Below are 19,273 nucleotides of genomic sequence, written 5' to 3'. Positions count from 1 at the left end.
AGAACTATTGGGTACTGTTAGAAAGTCAATAGTAGTTCATCTTTCCCTTGCAGGTAAAGATTGATGAGGAAATTCTCAAATTTCAGACAGTGCTGTCATTGTTATGGAGAAAGATGTGAATAGAGTTGTATGTGACGGCCATTTTGATAGTTTAAGTTGAAGATTCTTATGTGGTTTGCAGTATGGATCGTTTATGGCTGTTCTATTAACTCTGGGTTTACTGTGTATTTGTCTCAGGGCAAACACCTGCTTTGCCTCCAGTAAAAGTCTAAAAGATGAAAAAACAAAGTAGAACTAATATTTGATCCAGATATCTCACATACCAAAGTCCCTATGCTTTACAACACGCAAGTGTGCCTTTCTTTCCAAGAATAACGATTAAATTCTTCATAAATAGGTAAAGAAAGAGACATTGGTCAATCACTAGATTAAAAACAGAACATTCATATTTAAATATTGAGTAAGAATATATATTACATGCACAATGTGGACAAAATAATTAACTAGCCCACTAAAATTTAACTGGATATGGGGTGTCATTTATAATGTAATACACCCAATGATTTTGCTCCAAATCAATTGTCTTGTTTTAGCACACTGTACTCAATATGCAAAGCTTATAATTAGAATAACAGACTCTTGGGATCTAATTCAAATACTACAAAATAGTGAAAACAAACACTCCCACCCCCCGAAAAAACTGTTTTATTTTAATAGCTGAAAAATTCTGTATGACTATACAATGAAATTAGGAGAATCCACCATTATTTAAAGTCTGGCTCAATAAAATGTTAAGAGAATAAGACAAATGTTGTGGGTATGATTTTTAAAAAGCACAAATATAACTTCCCTTATTTTCACAAAACCAGATTTACCATGTCTTCCCTGTGGTAGTCACATGCAGGAAAACTTAGCAGGTTTAGGGATTTCTCAGTGTAAGCTCAAGGAGGGCTCTCCTCCTCCCAGCACCGAATCTGAGGTCCAGGTTGATGGGGTGGTGCCAGCTGGGAGGGGCAGAGCTGGGCATCCATGTCTCTTCCCATCTTTCCTGATGGCATCCACTCAGCTGTGCAGTGGTCCCATGTGGTCTCCATTGTGAAGCATACCTCACTGTTAGCTGTCGGCATTCCATGTGCAAGCTAGAATGGGACCTGGAACCCAGAGCACAGTAACCCTGCTTGCCTCTGTCTTCCATATCTCACACAAATGTCTCTTGAGGCTAATCCTAACTCAGAACTATACCGAGATGGGAATTCAAGAAACATCATTCCCGCTTAGGTAAATTGACACATGACAAAACCACGACAATAATTAATAATAAAACTGAGGCATTACTCTTTCAGATGTATCCCATAGGATCTAAACACCATAGCAATCTCATACCCCTAATCATCCATTTAACAAGTACCTAAACAAGCTTTAATGAACACTTAAAATTTTAAAGTGTTCCATTTTCTTTTTGAACTTGTACCTCCATTCCACTTCACCCATAAGATTCTTTCCTAACGTAATATGTTTAGTCTTAAAAGTTTTTTTCTTAGTTTATCATCTATTTCTGCAATTTATTTATAGATTGAAATTTCAATTTCAGTGTTATCTTTTAGTAAATAGAAGTTCTTAATTTGAATACTCCAGTTATCAATCTTAAATTTTAAATTAGGAAATTTCATGGGGTTTTTTTTTTCCCCAAGATTATTTTAACAAGATTATTTTAACCTTGAGTTTTTGTCTTTTCATATACATTTTACAATCAGCATTTTGACTAAACCACTGAAATTTTTATTGGGATTGCTTTGAATCCATAGATTAATTGATCCACAGGTCAAATGGTATCTTTATAATATTGAGTTTCATAATCCATGAATGTTTCATATTCTTCCATTTGTTTAAGACATCTTTAATTTCTCTCAATATATGTTATTATATTCATTAAGAGGACTTATAAATACTTATATTTTATTCCTGTGAATATTTAATTTTTTCCTGTGACCAGATTTTTACGTCTTATAGTTTTTCTTAAGGTGTTTTCTCAACAATCATGTTGATAGCCAATAATTATAATTATAACCCCATTCAAAAAAAGACCTTAAACAAAATGAAATAGTTTTTGAAAGGGTATCTCTTAACAAAATGGATGCAGCAGTTTTGTTTCAATCAGTTAGTGTATTCATAGATGGATATTAGTTCATCATTGCTAGGATGAGTTAGGCTACCTGAGGTACTTTCAATATTTGGCACTAGAATTGTATTTATAGAAACTTTATTCACAGACAAAAAAGTATGAGAATGGGAGGAAATTAATTACAGCAATGTCACTCAATTATTTTAATTCTTTCCTTCCCCAAATACTTTTGAGGGTCTCCCTTGTACGAGGTACTGTTCTACGTGCCAAGGATATAGCAGTGAAAAAAATCAGATAAGATCAGGCAAAAATTCTTGCCTCATAAAGCTTAAATTGTATTGAGGAGATCAGACAACAAATAAGATTTTTAAAAGTAAAATACATAGTATACCATGGTAAATAGTGATAAGTACAAAAGAGAAAAATTAAGTAGAGAAGAAGAAAGGACAAGGGGGGAGGAGTAAAATTATTTTACTGTTTTAGGAAATTAAAACTGCCATTTTGTTTAGTGCCCTGGAGGATGCCCCCCTTCCCCTCAGGGCAGCACACCAAAATAAGATTCCACATGGCTGAGATAAATGCCTTTCCTTGCAAAGTGGAAAGAAAAGAACTGTGGAAAAGGATGAGTGAACCACAAAGCAGAATGGCCACAGGTAGTTTCTCAGGACACATACATTTTGGAATTAAGGCTCTTAAGCTATGCACATCTACACACCATTTGGGAAGTCTGCACTTACGCCCAGTGTGTGCCTTCCCCAATTGAAGACTACTGGTCTTTTATGGCCGCCCCTCTCCCTCCCCAGGAAAGGAGGGGCTTGGAGTCCCGGGGTTGCTTCCAAACCACCCAGCCTCTCACAGGGACAGCTCTCAGTGTTTTCCAGACCAAATTGTCATCAGGGACAACTGAGCTATGTCAGTTCTCGAAGTCAGTACCTGAGACTGAGGGGAACAAGACAGAAGTGAGAAGAGTCCATTTTGCATAGATGTTACCAGGCAGGAAGAGGTAACAATGTTGGAAAACACTGATCTGAAACAATGCAACCTCTGGGATTGCGACTACCTCTTCCGGCTGAGATTGACTTATCTTTGAGTGTCTCATTGGCCCCACGTACTTCCCATCTTCAGTTTCACATGATTTCTGAAAGGTGGAGGGCATTTTAAACTTCCTGTGTCATAAACAGGACAACCATGAATAGCCATAAAAGTTGTATTTGGGTGTCATCTGCCTGCTTGAATGGCTCGTAGGCTTCATTAAGTTCTTGTGGGCAGGCAGCAACACAGCCCCAACCACCCCCCTCCGGGCAACAGTGATGTTTCAGGGCACTGTCAAGTTTGCTGCCCAGCAGACCCATCATGGCGTCCCTGCAGCCACTCGCTGTGCTGTGAGCAGCCCTACCGTGGTCTGCGGTTTGTCACAGCATGTCATGCCCTCTGAAAACTCATATTCTTTGGATAGGAGATGGCAGCAGACTGGTGATGCTGGCCAGTACTTTGTTCCCTAGTAACACAAGCAGAGTTTAGTCGCCACTTGCCTCTGAAATAACTGGTCTCTCCTGAGAGCCTTCATTTTCTGTGGGGTGCTGCAAAATCCTCTCTGTGGGCTTTTAAGGACCTCTCTGCATGGACTCAGTGTTGAGCCTCTACCCTGGCTTTTCTCGTATGAAAATCATATCCCAGATCAAGCAAATCACAGTGTAACGGCCTGATATTTGAGTTATTTAAGGCCTAAGCAATGCTTCCTTAAGACACTATTTCTGGCAACTTGTAAAACAAATGCTTATTGGAACAGTGTAACGACTGCAGAGCAGGGACAATGACAGACCACGAAGGAAGTTCAGCACAGGTATGTTTGTTGGTCCTCATCTTTCTTAGTCCTTTCATTTTTCTGAGTGGAAGGCAACGTTACAGGGGCTCGGTGTTCCTCAGGTCAGTGACATGGCAGCATGCAACATAGCTGGATCAGAAACAAACACCTGCATTCTGGTTAATTATTTAGTGAATATAGTTAAACCTGGGACATAAGTGATAGCTTGAGTGCTCACCAGAAAGGGCATGTGTTGCTTTAGGTGGATAAAGTCAATCAGATTTGCAATGTCTGAGTGTGGGATTGGGTCGCCACCACTGAGTTATCTATTGAAAACTTTGTTTTACTACCTGAAAGATTCATGTCGTCAAATAGAAAAGTTGCAATCGGTGGCGTATCTTTTAAAAGTGAAAAACAAGTCTGTATTTGTATGGTAGATGCTGCTTTAAATCTCAAGTAGCTTTGTGATTAATTCCTTCAGGTCGTGAGAATCTTTGTTAGGATAATTGCTAAAAAGTAACATAAATTTGTTCTAAGACGTTCCTTGGCTGTGCTGTTGGAAGTTGGCACAGGAAATCCATTTGAAAGGACTGCAAACAACGGGGTTTCCTAGCTGCAGGCTCTCCCTGTGGAATCTTTTATAGTAACACAGTTTCCGAGAATGGGTGAAGAGTAATGCTCTGCCCAACTGGCTTTTCCGGACAACTGATGCCAACTCTTTTTTTTTTGATGCCAACTCTTAATTGAGCTAACTTTTTGTTCTACATTTCAAGACGTTTTGAATTTTATTTTTTAATTATGGTTGGCATACAATATTATATTTGTTTCAGGGTACAACATAGTGATCCAACATTTATATAGCTTATGAAGTGATCCCCTCAATAAGTCTAGTATCCATCTGGCACCATACATTGTTATTACACTATTATTGACTATATTCCCTATGCTGTACTTTACATCCATGACTTTTTGTTTCTTTTTTAAACAAAGCCCATTTATTATCCCCTAGTATCCGTAGTCAGAAGTAGGGGCGTGATGTAGTTGAGTGCTCTGGCCAGGGTCTCACAAGACTGAAATCAAATCAAGAGGCCGTGGAGCTGTGTTCTCATCTAGAGCTCATCTAAGGCTTATTCAGATTATTAGCGGAATTCAGTTCCTTGAGGTAGAAGGATTGAAGTCTCTGTTTTCTTGCTGGATATTGGTTGGGGATCACTTTTCGCTTCTAGAAGCCACCCTCAAATCCTTGCCTCGTGGCCCATTTGGTAAGAAGATCGCAACATGGCTATTTCCCTCTTCAAGACAGCGTGAGGCTCTCTCTCACTTCCAATCTTTCCGACCTCTTCATCCATGACTAGTTTTATAACTGATAGTGTGTACTTCTTCATCCCTTCCCCTTTTCACTTTTCTTCCCAGTTCCCTCCCATCTGGTGACATCAAGACTTTAATAACCAGAATATATGGAATTCAACTTAATTGTCCTACTGGTCACCAGCAAGCTGTTCCCCCAACCTCCACCAACCCTCACCCACGCTTCCTTCTGTCTTCCCATCTCTTCCATTGCCACTCTTCTCACAAAGATCCTTACGTGGTCTTCTTGCTGTAATCTCCACAAGTTTTGTGCGTGTTCCCTTTCTAAGCATCCTTTTCTAATACCTCTAAAACCTATCCATGCCCTTTCTGTTCTTTCTCGTTTTACTGAAATTCATCTTCTTCAACTAGAGAAGTTACTTAATTCAGCATCTTCTCCTCTCACATTTCTCTCATTTAAGTGAATTTTGGAATGCCTGTGTGCTTTTCTTCCTGAACAGTGAGGTATGACCACCTTCCTGCAAACTTAACAGCTGAAGGTCTTTCCCACTGAGTTGTTTTCAAATCTTTCTGTTAAGTCATTTTTTAATTTCATGTTTTAAAACATTTGACATCTTTTTTAAAAACAAAATCTGTAAACTTGCCCTCCATTTACGTTGCAGTGTTCCCCTTTCCTTGAACTATCTTCCCGTTCTAGCCAATGGGAAGTGTTGGCATATGCATAAAAAACTTTTTTATATGGAAACATCATGATCTCATGGACTTGTGTTCCATCTGTAAAGGAGTCTTGATGTTTTCATTTTGTTAATTACCTACTTTTTGATGATTCCTCCTTAAATTACTTTTTTTAATTTTTTGTAGTTTTGTCTAGTCCTGGAATCTTGATAATTCAAGTTTTATCAGTATGTGATGGTTTATTTTAAGAGGTTTGCAAGTTTTACATCTCACTAGAATTCTGATCTGCTCATTAATAGAGCCCTACATGCAGGTGACCATATGTCCTCCTTTGGTTGAAGCAGTCCCTCTTTACACAAGGTGCCCTGACATCCTATCTGGTTTACATTTTGTCCTAGATTTTTCAGTTTTCAAGTGTAATATCATTATTAATAGTAGTATTAGGATAATCTAGGGCAGGGACACTGGCAGTACTTTAAGATTCTGCCATAGTTTCCTCAGGGTGTGTGAGATGTAAATACAATGAGTAGAATTCTCTTTATAACACATGGTTAAATTTGTAAGAAACCAACACCACCACCCTCTTCTCCCCAAATCTTTAAGGACAGAATGTAAACTAGCAGCTTCTTTTCAAGGACAGCGGGCAGGGCCATTGATGATTACAAAGGCAGATGCTTGGACAAGGGTGGCAAGGATGGCTAACTCCTTCCAGGGTCAGGTGGAGGTGGGGGAAGTGCTGGAAGCTGCAACTCCTACCAGCAGCTCAGTGCACCAGACCACGGCAGGTACAGAGGGTATGTGGAGGGCCCCAGAAATGTAGGTGATGGGCTGTCTCCAGTGGTGGGAGAGGAATTTCCCATAGAGCTAATACCAGTATCTTATCAGATGCTTTCAGCAGAAAAGCAATTAATTATTTTCAAATATGGTTTGCTTTCCTTAATCCAATTCATGGAATCACAGTAAAACATTTAGATATTCATTCTAAGCTAAAACTTCTGATATTACTTTAAATGTTGTGGTAATTCAGTTAAGAAGTAAATATTAAAGATGAAATCATTTGTTTTGTGGTAATAATCCAAATTTTGGTGGAGCACAATATTGTGGTTTTAAAGCATAGTATTCTTATGAAATTAAGAAATTTGTGAAGCAGAAATGTATTTGGAATTCAGGTGCCCAGGTAATCTATAACTGCCTCCCAATAAAGCTGCAATGTTTTAACAATGAAAATAGATACTCTAGTTTTCAACATTTATATCTATCTACACACACACTAAGGTGAATAAACTAGAATGTTTTCCCACCTTTTGAATATTATGAGTAATGCTGTTATAAACATTTGTGTACACATTTTTGTGTGGACATGTTTTCATTTCTCTTGGGTATATAACCCAGGAGTGGAATTACCAGGTCATATGACAACCATGTTTAACCATAGCAGCTGCCTGTTTTCCAAAGTGACTGCACCATTTGACATTCCCACCAGCAGTGTATGAGGGTTCCAATTTCTCCACATCTTCACCAACATTTGTTATTATCTGAATGTTTTATTCTGGCTGTCTTAGTGAGTATAGTAGAATCTCATTGTGGTTTTGATTTGCATTTCCCTGAGAATATTTTTATAAGACTTTTGTTAAAATACAGCTAACATACAATATTCTATTAGTATCAGGTGTACATCGTAGTTATTCAACAGTACCCACCTGACACTATACATACTTATTGCCATATTATTCATTATACTCCCTATGCTGAAGAAGTGATCACCATGGTAAGTCCAGCAACCGTCTGACACTGTACCACACTATCACAATATTATTGACTATATTTCCTATGCTGTATATTGCATCCACAAGACTTATTTGTTTTATACCTGAAACTTTGAACCTGTTATTCTCCTTTATCTTTCCCCCACTTTTAAAATTTTTGAATTGCAGTTGACATTCAATATTATTTTATATTAATTTTAGGTGTATAGCATAGTGGTTAGACATTTGTATAATTTAAGAAGTGATCCTCCTGACTAGTCTAGTACCCACCTGGCACTATGCACAGTTATTACCATATTATTGATTATATTTCCTATGCTTTACTTTACCTCCCCATGATTATTTTGTAACTACAAATTTGGACCTTCTTAATAGCCTTCACCTTTTTCACCCTCCCCCCTCCCCCTTCCATCTATCACCCCATCAAACCTAGTACCCCTCTGACATCGTACATAGTTGTTACAATATTATTCACTAGATTCCTTATGCTCTACCCTAAATCCCCATGACTACTGTGTAACCACCAAATTGTACTTCTTAATCCCCTCCCCTTTTTCACTCACCCCCTTCCCTAAGAATATTTTTTATAATGAAGTTGATGTTGAAAACAAACAAACAAAAAAGAACTTCAGGATGATGTAATACATTTTCTCTCTTTGCTTTGCCATCAGTCAGAGTTGGAACATTTCAGCCTTTAAAGAACTACTTTGTAAATCAATTTAAGTTTCCTACAATAGTTGTGAACATTTTTATATGTAAGTTCTCTACGTTTTAGTTGCTTTGCATTCAAGATCAGTTGAAAATTTTAAATCAAATCATTCAACAAATGAATTGTCCCCCAAAATCAACTTTTGAAGCTTTTAGTAAATGGCAATGATTGAAAGCTCTTAAAAAGCGAACACTGAAATTTATGCTCACAAAAGCAAAAGAACTGGACAAATTAGATAACGAGAGTTCAAATGTTATACATGATTTAATTTTCAATTTTATAATTTCCTTTTGAAATATCTTGACTTGGGAAAAGACTCTTGACAGAGCTCTTGGTTTTAATTGAACAAATTTCTATTCTGCCCCAGAATAAAAAGAAGATGATTTGTGAGATGGCCTAAAAATTTTACAACATTTATATTTGGTGAAAAGAATCATAAGTAGATATAATTTATGTTTTGCATCTTGTAAAATTTTGGGCAAAGAAAGATATGCTAAATGGAGGTAAAATAGCAATGCCTAGAAAACTAATATTTGGGCTAAACTAATATATATATATATATATATATATATATATATATATATATATATATACATACATACATATCTCCACTCCTTAACAAACTTACCTGGTGTTTACTGGCACCTATACAAAAAACATTTCTATAGTTAAAAATACTATGATTTACAAAGTCAATTAAGGTATCAACAATTTCAAATTTATTAATCATAAAAACAAATTTTGAATAATATTATAAAGTTATAAAAGTAGTAAAAAACATATTGAAATATATATATATTATATGTATATTCTTCCCCAAAATACCAGTGATATGGTATATTAGAGACAGAAGCTAAGGAACAGATTCACAGAAGTACATGAATTCATACCAAAAATAGGGATTCTGTTAATGTTACATTTTAATGTTCCAATCACCAATATAAAGTATTTATTTTTCTTTAAAGCATACAGATATATACTATCTTTATTATTTTATTTTGAATATATAATTTTTAATTGAATCATTTTATTCACAAATGTACATATTTATAATTTCATTTATTTTGAACGCCCCTTTTAACTTCCAAAAGTGCCCTCATAAGTGATATGCTCATACAACTTTAAATCACTGTCATTCTTCTTCTAAATTTTCACCCATTGCTCAGCAGGGTGAAGGGGCAGATGTTTGACTAAATATCTGATAAAAAATTTCATCTAATCTGACCATTTAAATGGTACCTTTAGGCACTGCTTACTCTCTGAGGGAAAATCTTTTCAATGTCTCAGATTGACTCCCCTCTCACTGCTTCTCTCCTTAAGGTAGCGTCCAGGTACCTTATGTGACCTGGTAGGAAAAGGAGAAGCTTCAGGTTCCTCTAGTCTCCAGGGGGGTTACCTGGAGATGGTTCCTTGCCACCTGGTTGTTATGTGCCCCATGGGACTCCAAGGCTCATGTCTACACAGCAATCTGGTGAAGCTTTGATTGATCCAGGCTTACCTCAGTTTCTCCAATAGAAGCAAAAAGATAGAGCAAGTCAAGGACTGGCAAGAGTGTCCAGAGCTAAAGTGGGTCATGGCTTCAATAGAACTTCTAGGCGAAGTTATCTCTCTCCAAATCACTGTTCGCTGAAATGTCTGTCTTAAGCTGAGGATATGAGATGTGATATAATATCCTTTACATACTGTGTACCTACACACGTACATACACACACACACGAGAGAGAGAAAAAGAGAGAGAGAGAGAGAGAGTTCAGTGTCCCTGTATGCCTATGTACCTGTTAATGTTAAAATACTATAATAGAACCAAAGCTTGGTGTAAGGTAATTGATATTTTTAATGGACTACCAAAGAAAAACAGGAAAAATGGACTAAGATTGGAAAACGGACATTAGGATTGGAAAATGGTAGATGCTGTGATCAAGATGAAAGAGCTTAGAACGAGTATTACCAAGAACGGTGATTCTGTACAGACTCTGATACGAGTACAGAGAAGAGATGAAACCTTCTTTTACACAAGGCAGATGCCTATTCATCAGGGATGGCTTGAGGACACAAGGCATAGACATAGATCATGTGACTCTTCAAAGGTCTTTCTAACGATGCAATAAATATTCTTAAGGGAAAAAAATGGATTCCGGCAACAAGATCTTTTGATATATAGGGGGGAAGGGCATAGCTGTATACCTAAGGACAAACACATTATTTTAAATCTAATGTTATTTAATGTTACTTCATTTTTCATTAAAGCCAATAACAACTGTGATTTTTCAGTCCCTAAGATGCCAAGTTCTTTGTGTGTTTCTTAAAATGTCCCCATTTTTTGGACCATTGATAATATTTTAGCTGACCTTTGTATGAAACACACTTTTTTCCATTTTGTGATAGACAGATAATTTTGTTAATAATATTTGTTGTGTGTTCTATTTTAGGCACCTAGTATGATGTGTGTTTTTATTGACACATTTATTCATATTGGGCTGTGTTATATTTTCAGTTGATTTCATAGGTGGACTTGATGCAAACTCCTACCAGGATCATGTTGAGTTAAAGCCTGTTAACCTGTAAGTAAAGGTGTGATGAGATGGAAAATATTAATCCTTCTAACTTGGTCAAAACTAACCAAACCTGAAATAAGTTGGACCTGCTACTACTAATCATTGGTTTAATTTTCCACTCATATTTAAAACACACCTTTCCCATGTAACCCAGCATCATCATGATTGCGATTCATTCCAAAAAGGATTTGAAGTAGGTAACATGATTTATGTTTCTGAAATGATGCATTTTTTTCTTATCAGGAGGCGATTGCTAAATAGGAAAGAGAGGGATGATTGAGCCTGTAGCAGAGAGATTAATATGTGTCTTAGGGGCAGCACGGCTGAGGGAAAATGGGAGAAAGACTAGGTTAGAATCCAGGCTCTACATGTGTAGTCTCAGGGGCCTTCCATGACATCGCTGAGACTTGGTTCTCTCACCTGTAATATGGTTTCATAGGTAGAGGAGGGAGGATGGATTAAATGGGGTAAGGTATGCACTCCTATGGTACATGTAAAGTTGCTCTGATTGTACATAGTACTCAAATATTTCACTAACTGTCCCTAGAGGATGTGGAAGAAAGTCAACAACTACAACAAAATCCACCTCAAAGTGGACAGATTTCAGTTGAGTATAAGGAAGAAATCATGGTTGCACTGGTTGATAAAATACTAGAAAATAAGGAAATAGATACAGTGACTCCATTCGTAGAAAACTCTAAGTAGTAAATAGACAACTGTATAAAATAATAGTTATTATATGCTGTCTATTGCGTATATCATCTCACTTAATCCTCATGAAAATATTATAATGTACTAATTAATAGTCCCACTTCACAAAGAAGGAACCAGATTCATAGAGATTAGACAACTTTCCCAAAGCCCCACTGGTAATAAGTGGAGGAGTTGGGATCTTTCCTGGGTGGTAAATTGACACCATGTCTGAGATGTGGACGTGCTCCGATGAGCCTTCCTCATTCAGCCCAATGTTCTGTAATTCTGTGACAATAGAGGAAATTATGTAAAACAGTCACCGGTATAAGAAACACGTATGAAAGGCTTCATCTGCCGCCTCTTTGCCACAGTGGTTCCTGCCCAAATCTGCAACCCCTGCCTGGCCTCTTTGGGGACTGAGCCCCCGAGAAGTCCACACTGGCTCCTCTATCTCCCCAGGTTGCATCAATTTTATTCTGGCAGAATGATGTAAGGGAAACAGAGCTCACAAATCAGCACTGTGCCTGTCACAGGATAGTTGTTTAAATAAATGTTGGTTTTTTTAAAGCAAATCCAATTTGGAAAAACATTCACCCTACATAACACTCCGGGACTAAGCAGTCACCACCTCATTACTCATGTTACCAAGTGCTCGTAAATGATGTGCTCTGAAAGTTGATATTTGTGGATTTGGGGGACTTGACTGGGATTGTGACAATAATAAAGATGATCTGTGCATTGGAAGTGAGAAAAGAACTAAAACAATATGCCTAGTGGTCATGAGGAGGGTCTCATATACACTTGTTATGCAGTAAGGTGATGAATGATTTTTTCAATCTCCACTGTGAAAAAAATAACTTAGCAGAGAATCTGCAATATGAAAAATATCAGTCAAATGTAAGAAAGACCTTTCTATTAAGGAAGGTTATTAAAAACTGCAACTGATTAATGTTGATAAAGGAATCCCCTTTCTTGAATGACACATGTGCATCCACGTACCTCAAAGAGTGTTTGCTGTCATGGCCCCGAAGCAAGTGACTTCCATCTGTGCTGCCGAAGGTCCTTTTCATCTCTGTGAATCAAGAACACATGAAACGTCTTCTTAAGGTGACCTAAAAGGCTTTGATCAACTTCACTACCTCCTCAAAGGGTTTTCTCAAACCCGGAGTTTGCTGCTGAACTCTCACACCTTTTTGGCTGAATGTATTAATAACATAAACTACAGACTGCAGAAAGCAATGAAACAAGTCTCTGCTTTGACAGACTATGCATATTATTATGTCAGATGAGTATGGAATGCCTCTCAACCATGAAGGGAGCAGGACTCTGAAAGATCAAACTAAACCTGAATTAAAATCGTTGCGCATGAAACAGTTTAAAAGGTCAGTATGTGTGCTCCCCACAGGTATGCAAATATTGCAGAGTTTATCCAGCCTGCTTGATTTCTTTTAATAAAGCCTTTGCATTGGATTCTGTTGTAGCCAGTTCAGTGATGCTATGCCACCACCTAGCAACAAACTGGAGAAAAAGCCAATCTTCTGTACTCAATTGTTAGAGAAGGGAGTGAACGCTGGTTTGTAACTTCCATTAAGTCTCCAATTTCCGCGGAGTACAAAGCCGGGTTTTATGAAAAAGCCACTTTATTAAAGGGATCAGAACCATCTTTAGCATATTCCCCGACACATGTACGTATATGGGTAGCTTTCAACTCTAGATGGGTAGGTAGCATTTGCCATAGTTCTCACATAAACCGAGCAAACCTATGAGGAAGCAGGTATGTAGGCAGAGCCAGAATTTTGACGGCTCCCAGTGGGGAGGCCCTGAGATCCTCAGCAGCCATTGCTCTACCGTCTAAACATCACTCTTGGTGACTAAAGCTATGGAAATGCCTTCAGTGGTTGTTGTCTGGGTCTAGCTTGGGGATATGTCACACAAGTCAGGGGTAACCTGGGCTGGGCTCCCTCATCTTGCCACGGCTACCAGTAAAGAGGTTATAACTCTCAACATAACCACTCCCTGGGTCGTCACCAGAATCTCCTCCATTGCTGCTAACACACACCGATCCTACCTTTAAGGGGAGGTGGTGGAGAGGAGCAAGGGCTGCTCTTGTCATTGGAGCCCTCAGCCATGTGGTCAGTGGTGGCTTTGAAGGGGACACCTACAGAGAAGCTTATTGTGGAGGCAGCAGTGGGAGAGAGGTAACAAAAGCAGACTTATCTCTCAGGATGAAAAATAGCTTGGCACCAACCCATGCAGCTATGAAAGATGTGCAATATCAGGGGGCCTCACAGTGAGCAACTAATTTAGCTTTAAATTTGTCAAAAATATCAAAATGGTTAGTAACCGGGCAGTGGGGAAACTGAGCTCTGTGTAGCAGAACTTCTTTGCATAGAAATAATTAGACCAAGGCAGTTTATCAAAGAAAGACAGCCGTGGAATTTCAGAACTGAGTTCCACAACAAAGGTAGAGACCTCTGATGGCTCAGAAATTTCCATGAGGATGATGCCCCATGACTGCAATGAAGAAAGACGATGAAAAAAGCTTCTCCCACCACTGCTAGCCTATCTTTTTCTAAGGTTTCCAAATGAGAACTTGAGTTGTCTCTGGTGTCTGGACTTGTCGGAATGCCTTTGTTGGAGGCTAATTTTTCTCCAAAAAAAAAGTGTTACACACTCTGTGGCCACTGCTGATTGTCTGCTATTGCAACTGAGTCCTAGGAAACACAAGGCAACCCGAGGCTAACGCCCTTTTCAGGTTGGAACTGAGTCAGCTCCCGCTGGGCCCTTCACTGCCTGTGCTCGGCTTCCAAGGGCCCAGGCCCAGGGGAAAGCGACCTCTGGTGGTGGGTTGCTGCATAGAGTGGAGGTGGTCGCGTACATCTGCTCTTTCCTGAGAACAGCTGTTTTGTATCAGTGTCCCTGTAAATTGATGCCAGGCCATTTTGAATTTACAGCGTGTAGATTAAAAACCAGGTAAGAGGACAAATCAGGCGTGTGTGTGTGTGTGTGTGTGTGTGTGTGTGTGTGTGTGTGTGTGAGAGACAGAGAGAGAGAGAGAGAGAGAGAGAGAGAGAGGTGAGAATGATGTGCTTTCAAACTGATTTAAAACCCAATAAGGACCACCTTAGTGTTGGAATCATGGGGAAGACAAGCTCGATTTCTGTTGGAGTGCAGAGCTGTGGAGGGCATCTGATATCAGCCTGTGGCTGTTCGCAGCCATCTTGCTTTCATAACCTGAGATTGAGTGACACCAGCACAGAGGGAAGGAAGCAAAGCCAAGAAGTCAGGAGAGAGGAGTCCTGCTGACATCATCGAGCACCCAGCTGTTTGAATAATTCCAAGTATTAGTCACTACACGCTTCTCAAACTGAAGGATGCCCAGCCCCAATCCTGTGCAGGGAGGATGCAAAACAGAGTACCCAATGCATCTTTCTGAAGCATCAAGTTTATTACAAGATTTGGAAGAAGCAAATGCTTTAATAAGGATGGTCCCCATCCCACAGATATAAAGGGGAGCAGGGCCCCAGGAAAAACAGTCTGGCCCCTGAAGTGTTACCCAGGTGAGGACCTGCAGGGAGGGTAGCCTTTCCTCTTGTCCCCAGGGGGCTTCAGACCATCCTCCAAGGAGGTGCTTCTGAAGGCCACGGAGACGCCAGGTACCCTCATGATGTGAATCTCGTGCAGAGAACACCACAGCAGTGTGCATACCTTCATTGTGCACTGGACCAACTCCTCTCGCCCAGGGGTTCTTGCACACACAGTGTGTACTTCTTGCACTGCTGCCACCTGCAGCTGTTTGCATCCGTCCTTGGGCCCATCTCCCCTACCACTTGGCCGCTCCCTGGAGCTCAGTGTCTTTGAGCTCAGTGTTTAAAAAGCAGGGAGCCCGGCTTGACCTCCCCGGAGTCTTTGACTGTAGCCCTGCCTTGGCCATCCAGAATTTAAGTGGGCCATACCCTATTGTTTCCATGTCGTTTTGTGGCCAGCCTAAGGCAGAGCTTTCTCCAAAAGTCCAAGAACCTCCTAGCCAACCCCTGCTGTCCCTGGCTGGCTGGGCTAGGGCTGGCAGTCCTGGACTCTGGGACAGGTGAAGGACAGGCAGGCTCTTTGGCCTTCTGCCCTGACTCCTGGTCCTTAGGTTGCTCATCTTCCTGGCAGAACCTGCAGAGCTCTGGCTGCACCTCCTGAGTTGGGGAGGGACTCTGGCTATTGCGGTCTGAGGAATGGAAGGGCTTTACGTGGATGACACGGTGCTTCACTTTTTGTTTCTTGCTTCTTACGCTGAAGTGGGCATGATGCTGTGTACTTCTCTACTGAGTTCTGGGTCTGGTGCCCCTAACTACACTAACTGACAATATAACAATGCTAACTATGCTTACTGACTGTGCTTCTTATATTTGAGAAATATATTTTGATCATCTGAATGACCCAACACCCTAAGATGATCAAAATATGTTTCTCAAATATAAGAAAATAATAATAATAAATAAAAACCAATAGCTGCCAATGATGTATTTGTAAACCACAGGTGGAGGAACCTGCAATCTACAACCTGCATTTACTCCTCACTCCTCCATTTCTTGACCAAGAACCTAAAGACTAATAAAATGATAGCTCTCTCTCTATCCTGTTTTTGTTTGTCTTGACTGCCTTTCACACTCGTATTTATCTATCTGTGCTGTCTGACCCCTGTGACATGCAGAGTAAGGTGTTTGTAATCTGCTCATGGACATGGCTGGCTCACATTTTCCATTACTGAGCATGGAGTTCTGTTTCCTGAGGGCCTCCATCAGTAGTCCCTGGAAATGGTAGGCACTTATGGAGGCATTAACACTCCGGGGCTCTCTCCAGAGGGCAGAACGCTATAACTGTAATGCACTCAGCACCCTCTTAGTTGTCCCAAAGGAGAGGGGTTTCCCCACATGCCTGCCTTACTTAGCACAAAGGGGCAGCACTTAGGGCTCATTGCACTCCCTAGCTTTGGAGCACTTTCCCTTTGTCACTGGTATTAGTACCTTTTTGATCCATCATAGGAAATGATTGTACGATTGCAGGGACTATGTCAGAACACACCCTAATGTGTAGCTATTTGACCAAGTAGTAATAAAAGGCCTGTGTTTATATGGCTTGTGTACTTCAGTCTCATCACTCTACTCGGAGTCAGTTCAGGCACGACTGTCTTTGCTAGGAAGGAATGATGCCACTGGTACTGTAGCCGGCCCCACGTAAGAGGGTCTGCCATGACCGATTGTCACTCATCTTTCCTATGCCTCAGTGGGGACATGGAGACTTTCTCAGCTGACATGTGACCTCACCCACTGCCCCCAGAACCGTGTGGATCCCGGTTCTCATGCTGTTTTCTGAAGCACATGAAGCCTTTTCCAAAAGGAGAAAGCCTGTACCTGGATGGTATTCTCCAAGGAAGCTGTCAATTCCTATCTTTCCCAGAATTCTCAGGCTTCTCCTCAGTACTTGTCACTGATGTCAACAGCAAGAAAATAGATATATGTAGTGGTGTGGAGATAAGAAGCACCCCCCAAAAAAAATTAATCAACATAAGTAAAAATAATTTCATTTTGTTGCTTCCAAAGGAAGTATCCTCTGATTTTAAAATTAAAGGCAATGCACATAAACTGAATGTTGTGTTAAATGCATATTTTTAAATTTTATATTCCCTTCAAAAAATGTTTATAATCCCCATGTTATGACAGGTTCTGGGAAGAAACAAGACATGAGAAAAAACAGAGAAAAGCACACACACATACACATACCCTAGAAGTGGTATAAAGAGATTTAGAAAAGCAATAGAGAAAAAAAAGAGAGAGAGAATGACAGGGTTATCAGGAGACACCCTTGGAAATAATATCACTATCTAATTTTGTTGTACTCTGCCTTGAGGGTAGGTATCCTCAGGTAACTGCTAACCTATCTACAAACATCTGCAAAAAAATAAAGAAAAAAGAAAGAAATGGTCTTCAGGCTCCCCAAACTCCAACTCCTCTATTCAGACTCATTAATCTGTTCTAACATCACTAACAGAGTGACAACTAGACAACAAGTGTCTCCTGAGGTACTACAATGAGAAGACGCAGCTATGCAGTATCTTACCGCAAAGTCAAGCCTGATCTTGGACTGAAATTGTAAAAAGCACAACAATAACGGAATAAGTTAAATCTCACCACAAGGAAGCAATCAGCCAAATCTAGATCATGGGAAACAGTATAGAGCAAACGAAAAAAAATTTTAAAAAGGTGGGAGCAGGGGAGGAGGTGGGAATGTTTACTGATTAAAAGAGATCTAAGAGGCATATTAGGGAAATACAATGTGTACACCTTGTTTGGATTTTGATTTCAACAAGCCAACCATAATGAGATGTTTTTAGATCATTGTGAATATGGACTAAATAGTACATGATATTAAGAAAGTGTTTCCTATTTTGAGAGGTATGCTAATGAGTCGTAAGAAAAGGAAAAGAAATTCTTATCAGTTGAGCAGGGTTTCTCAACCTCAGCACTATTAACTCTGGAACAGATAATTCCTTGTAGCAGGAGTTCTCCTGTGCATTTGGGGATATTTAGTCACTTCTTTGGCCTCTACCCATCAGATGCCAGGAGCACTCCACACATATACCCCGCCAAATTGTGACAACCAATTGGTAAATGTCCCCTGGTTAAGAATCAGAGCTAAAGAATCATATAGATAGGTTGATAAATAACATGACATGATGGCTAGGAATTGCTTTTAAATATTCTAGCCAAAAAGTTTTAAAAAGTTGTGGTGGATAGATGAAACTTAATCAGCATAATTTTTATTTTACTTGAAGCTGGATGGCGAGAACATAGGGATTCCTAATACCATTCTCTCTACTTCTGCATACATTTCGTATTCAAAAATCAATCTCTTACTAAAATCCTAAGGCAGTGTTGCCAATAGACTTTCCTTTCAATGCTTCCTCTCAAGGTTGCTTCACTGTCTTCTTGGAAAACTCATCTCAGACGTATTTCCCAGTGCCTAGAGTAACACTCCAGGATTCCTACCTGGCATTGTAGGACTGGACTCAGTCTACTTCACTGCTTTGCCATCCCATGTCACTAAAGCCCCAAAGCAGAAAATATTAGCTATAAGCAGAGCTGACATTAAAGACAAAAGTAGTGGATACCTAGAAGTTCCCCCTCACCCCTACCAGTACTATCACTAACAAAGACAAACACCTACCTCTACTGCCTCATGGCCATTCTAGAAGAGATTCACGTGTTGATGAGTAAACTTGGAGACCTTGAGTCTCCCTTCTAATGGAGGGTTGTATGACACTACAAAAATTCCACTCTTATAATCTCATCTTTTATCTTTTAGTTTATATCCCTATTAAGCTACCGTGGGGTAATGGGGGTAGCTATTTGGCTATGTCTTTCAGAATGTAGAGAAATCCAAGAGTGGAGAAATGTGATAGAAAGACAGGGAGAGAGCTGAAGGACTCCACCTCCTGAGGTGTGCTGGAGAGAACAGAAGTTACAGGAAGAGTAAGTATCAAAAAGTGAAACTGGAAAGCTGGAAATGTTTTCAGCTATTTCACATTATGACTAAAATGTCCATTCCACACCAGACTCATTGAACTGAGTTAATGGCAGAGAATTGCTATGT

The 19,273-nt window shown here is 39.6% G+C and overlaps 1 protein-coding gene across 2 annotated transcripts in view; it reads left to right on the top strand.

Moving 5' to 3' along the window:
* Window positions 1-19,273, top strand: part of NKAIN3 (sodium/potassium transporting ATPase interacting 3) — a 533,326-nt gene that overhangs the window by 496,616 nt on the left and 17,437 nt on the right. Inside the window, exon 6 of one of the 2 annotated variants that reach the window (XM_074319271.1) lies at window positions 10,879-10,945. The exons of the other annotated variant lie outside the window; for it this stretch is intronic. Within the exon in view, the coding sequence (XP_074175372.1) occupies window positions 10,879-10,945 (67 nt within the window). The remainder of the gene's footprint in view (window positions 1-10,878; window positions 10,946-19,273) is intronic. 2 annotated transcript variants of the gene reach the window in all.

This window comes from Rhinolophus sinicus, linkage group LG14 (genome assembly GCF_036562045.2).
Source record: "Rhinolophus sinicus isolate RSC01 linkage group LG14, ASM3656204v1, whole genome shotgun sequence".
NCBI classification, from domain to species: domain Eukaryota; kingdom Metazoa; phylum Chordata; class Mammalia; order Chiroptera; family Rhinolophidae; genus Rhinolophus; species Rhinolophus sinicus.
This window is presented reverse-complemented; position numbering and strand designations above follow the sequence as displayed.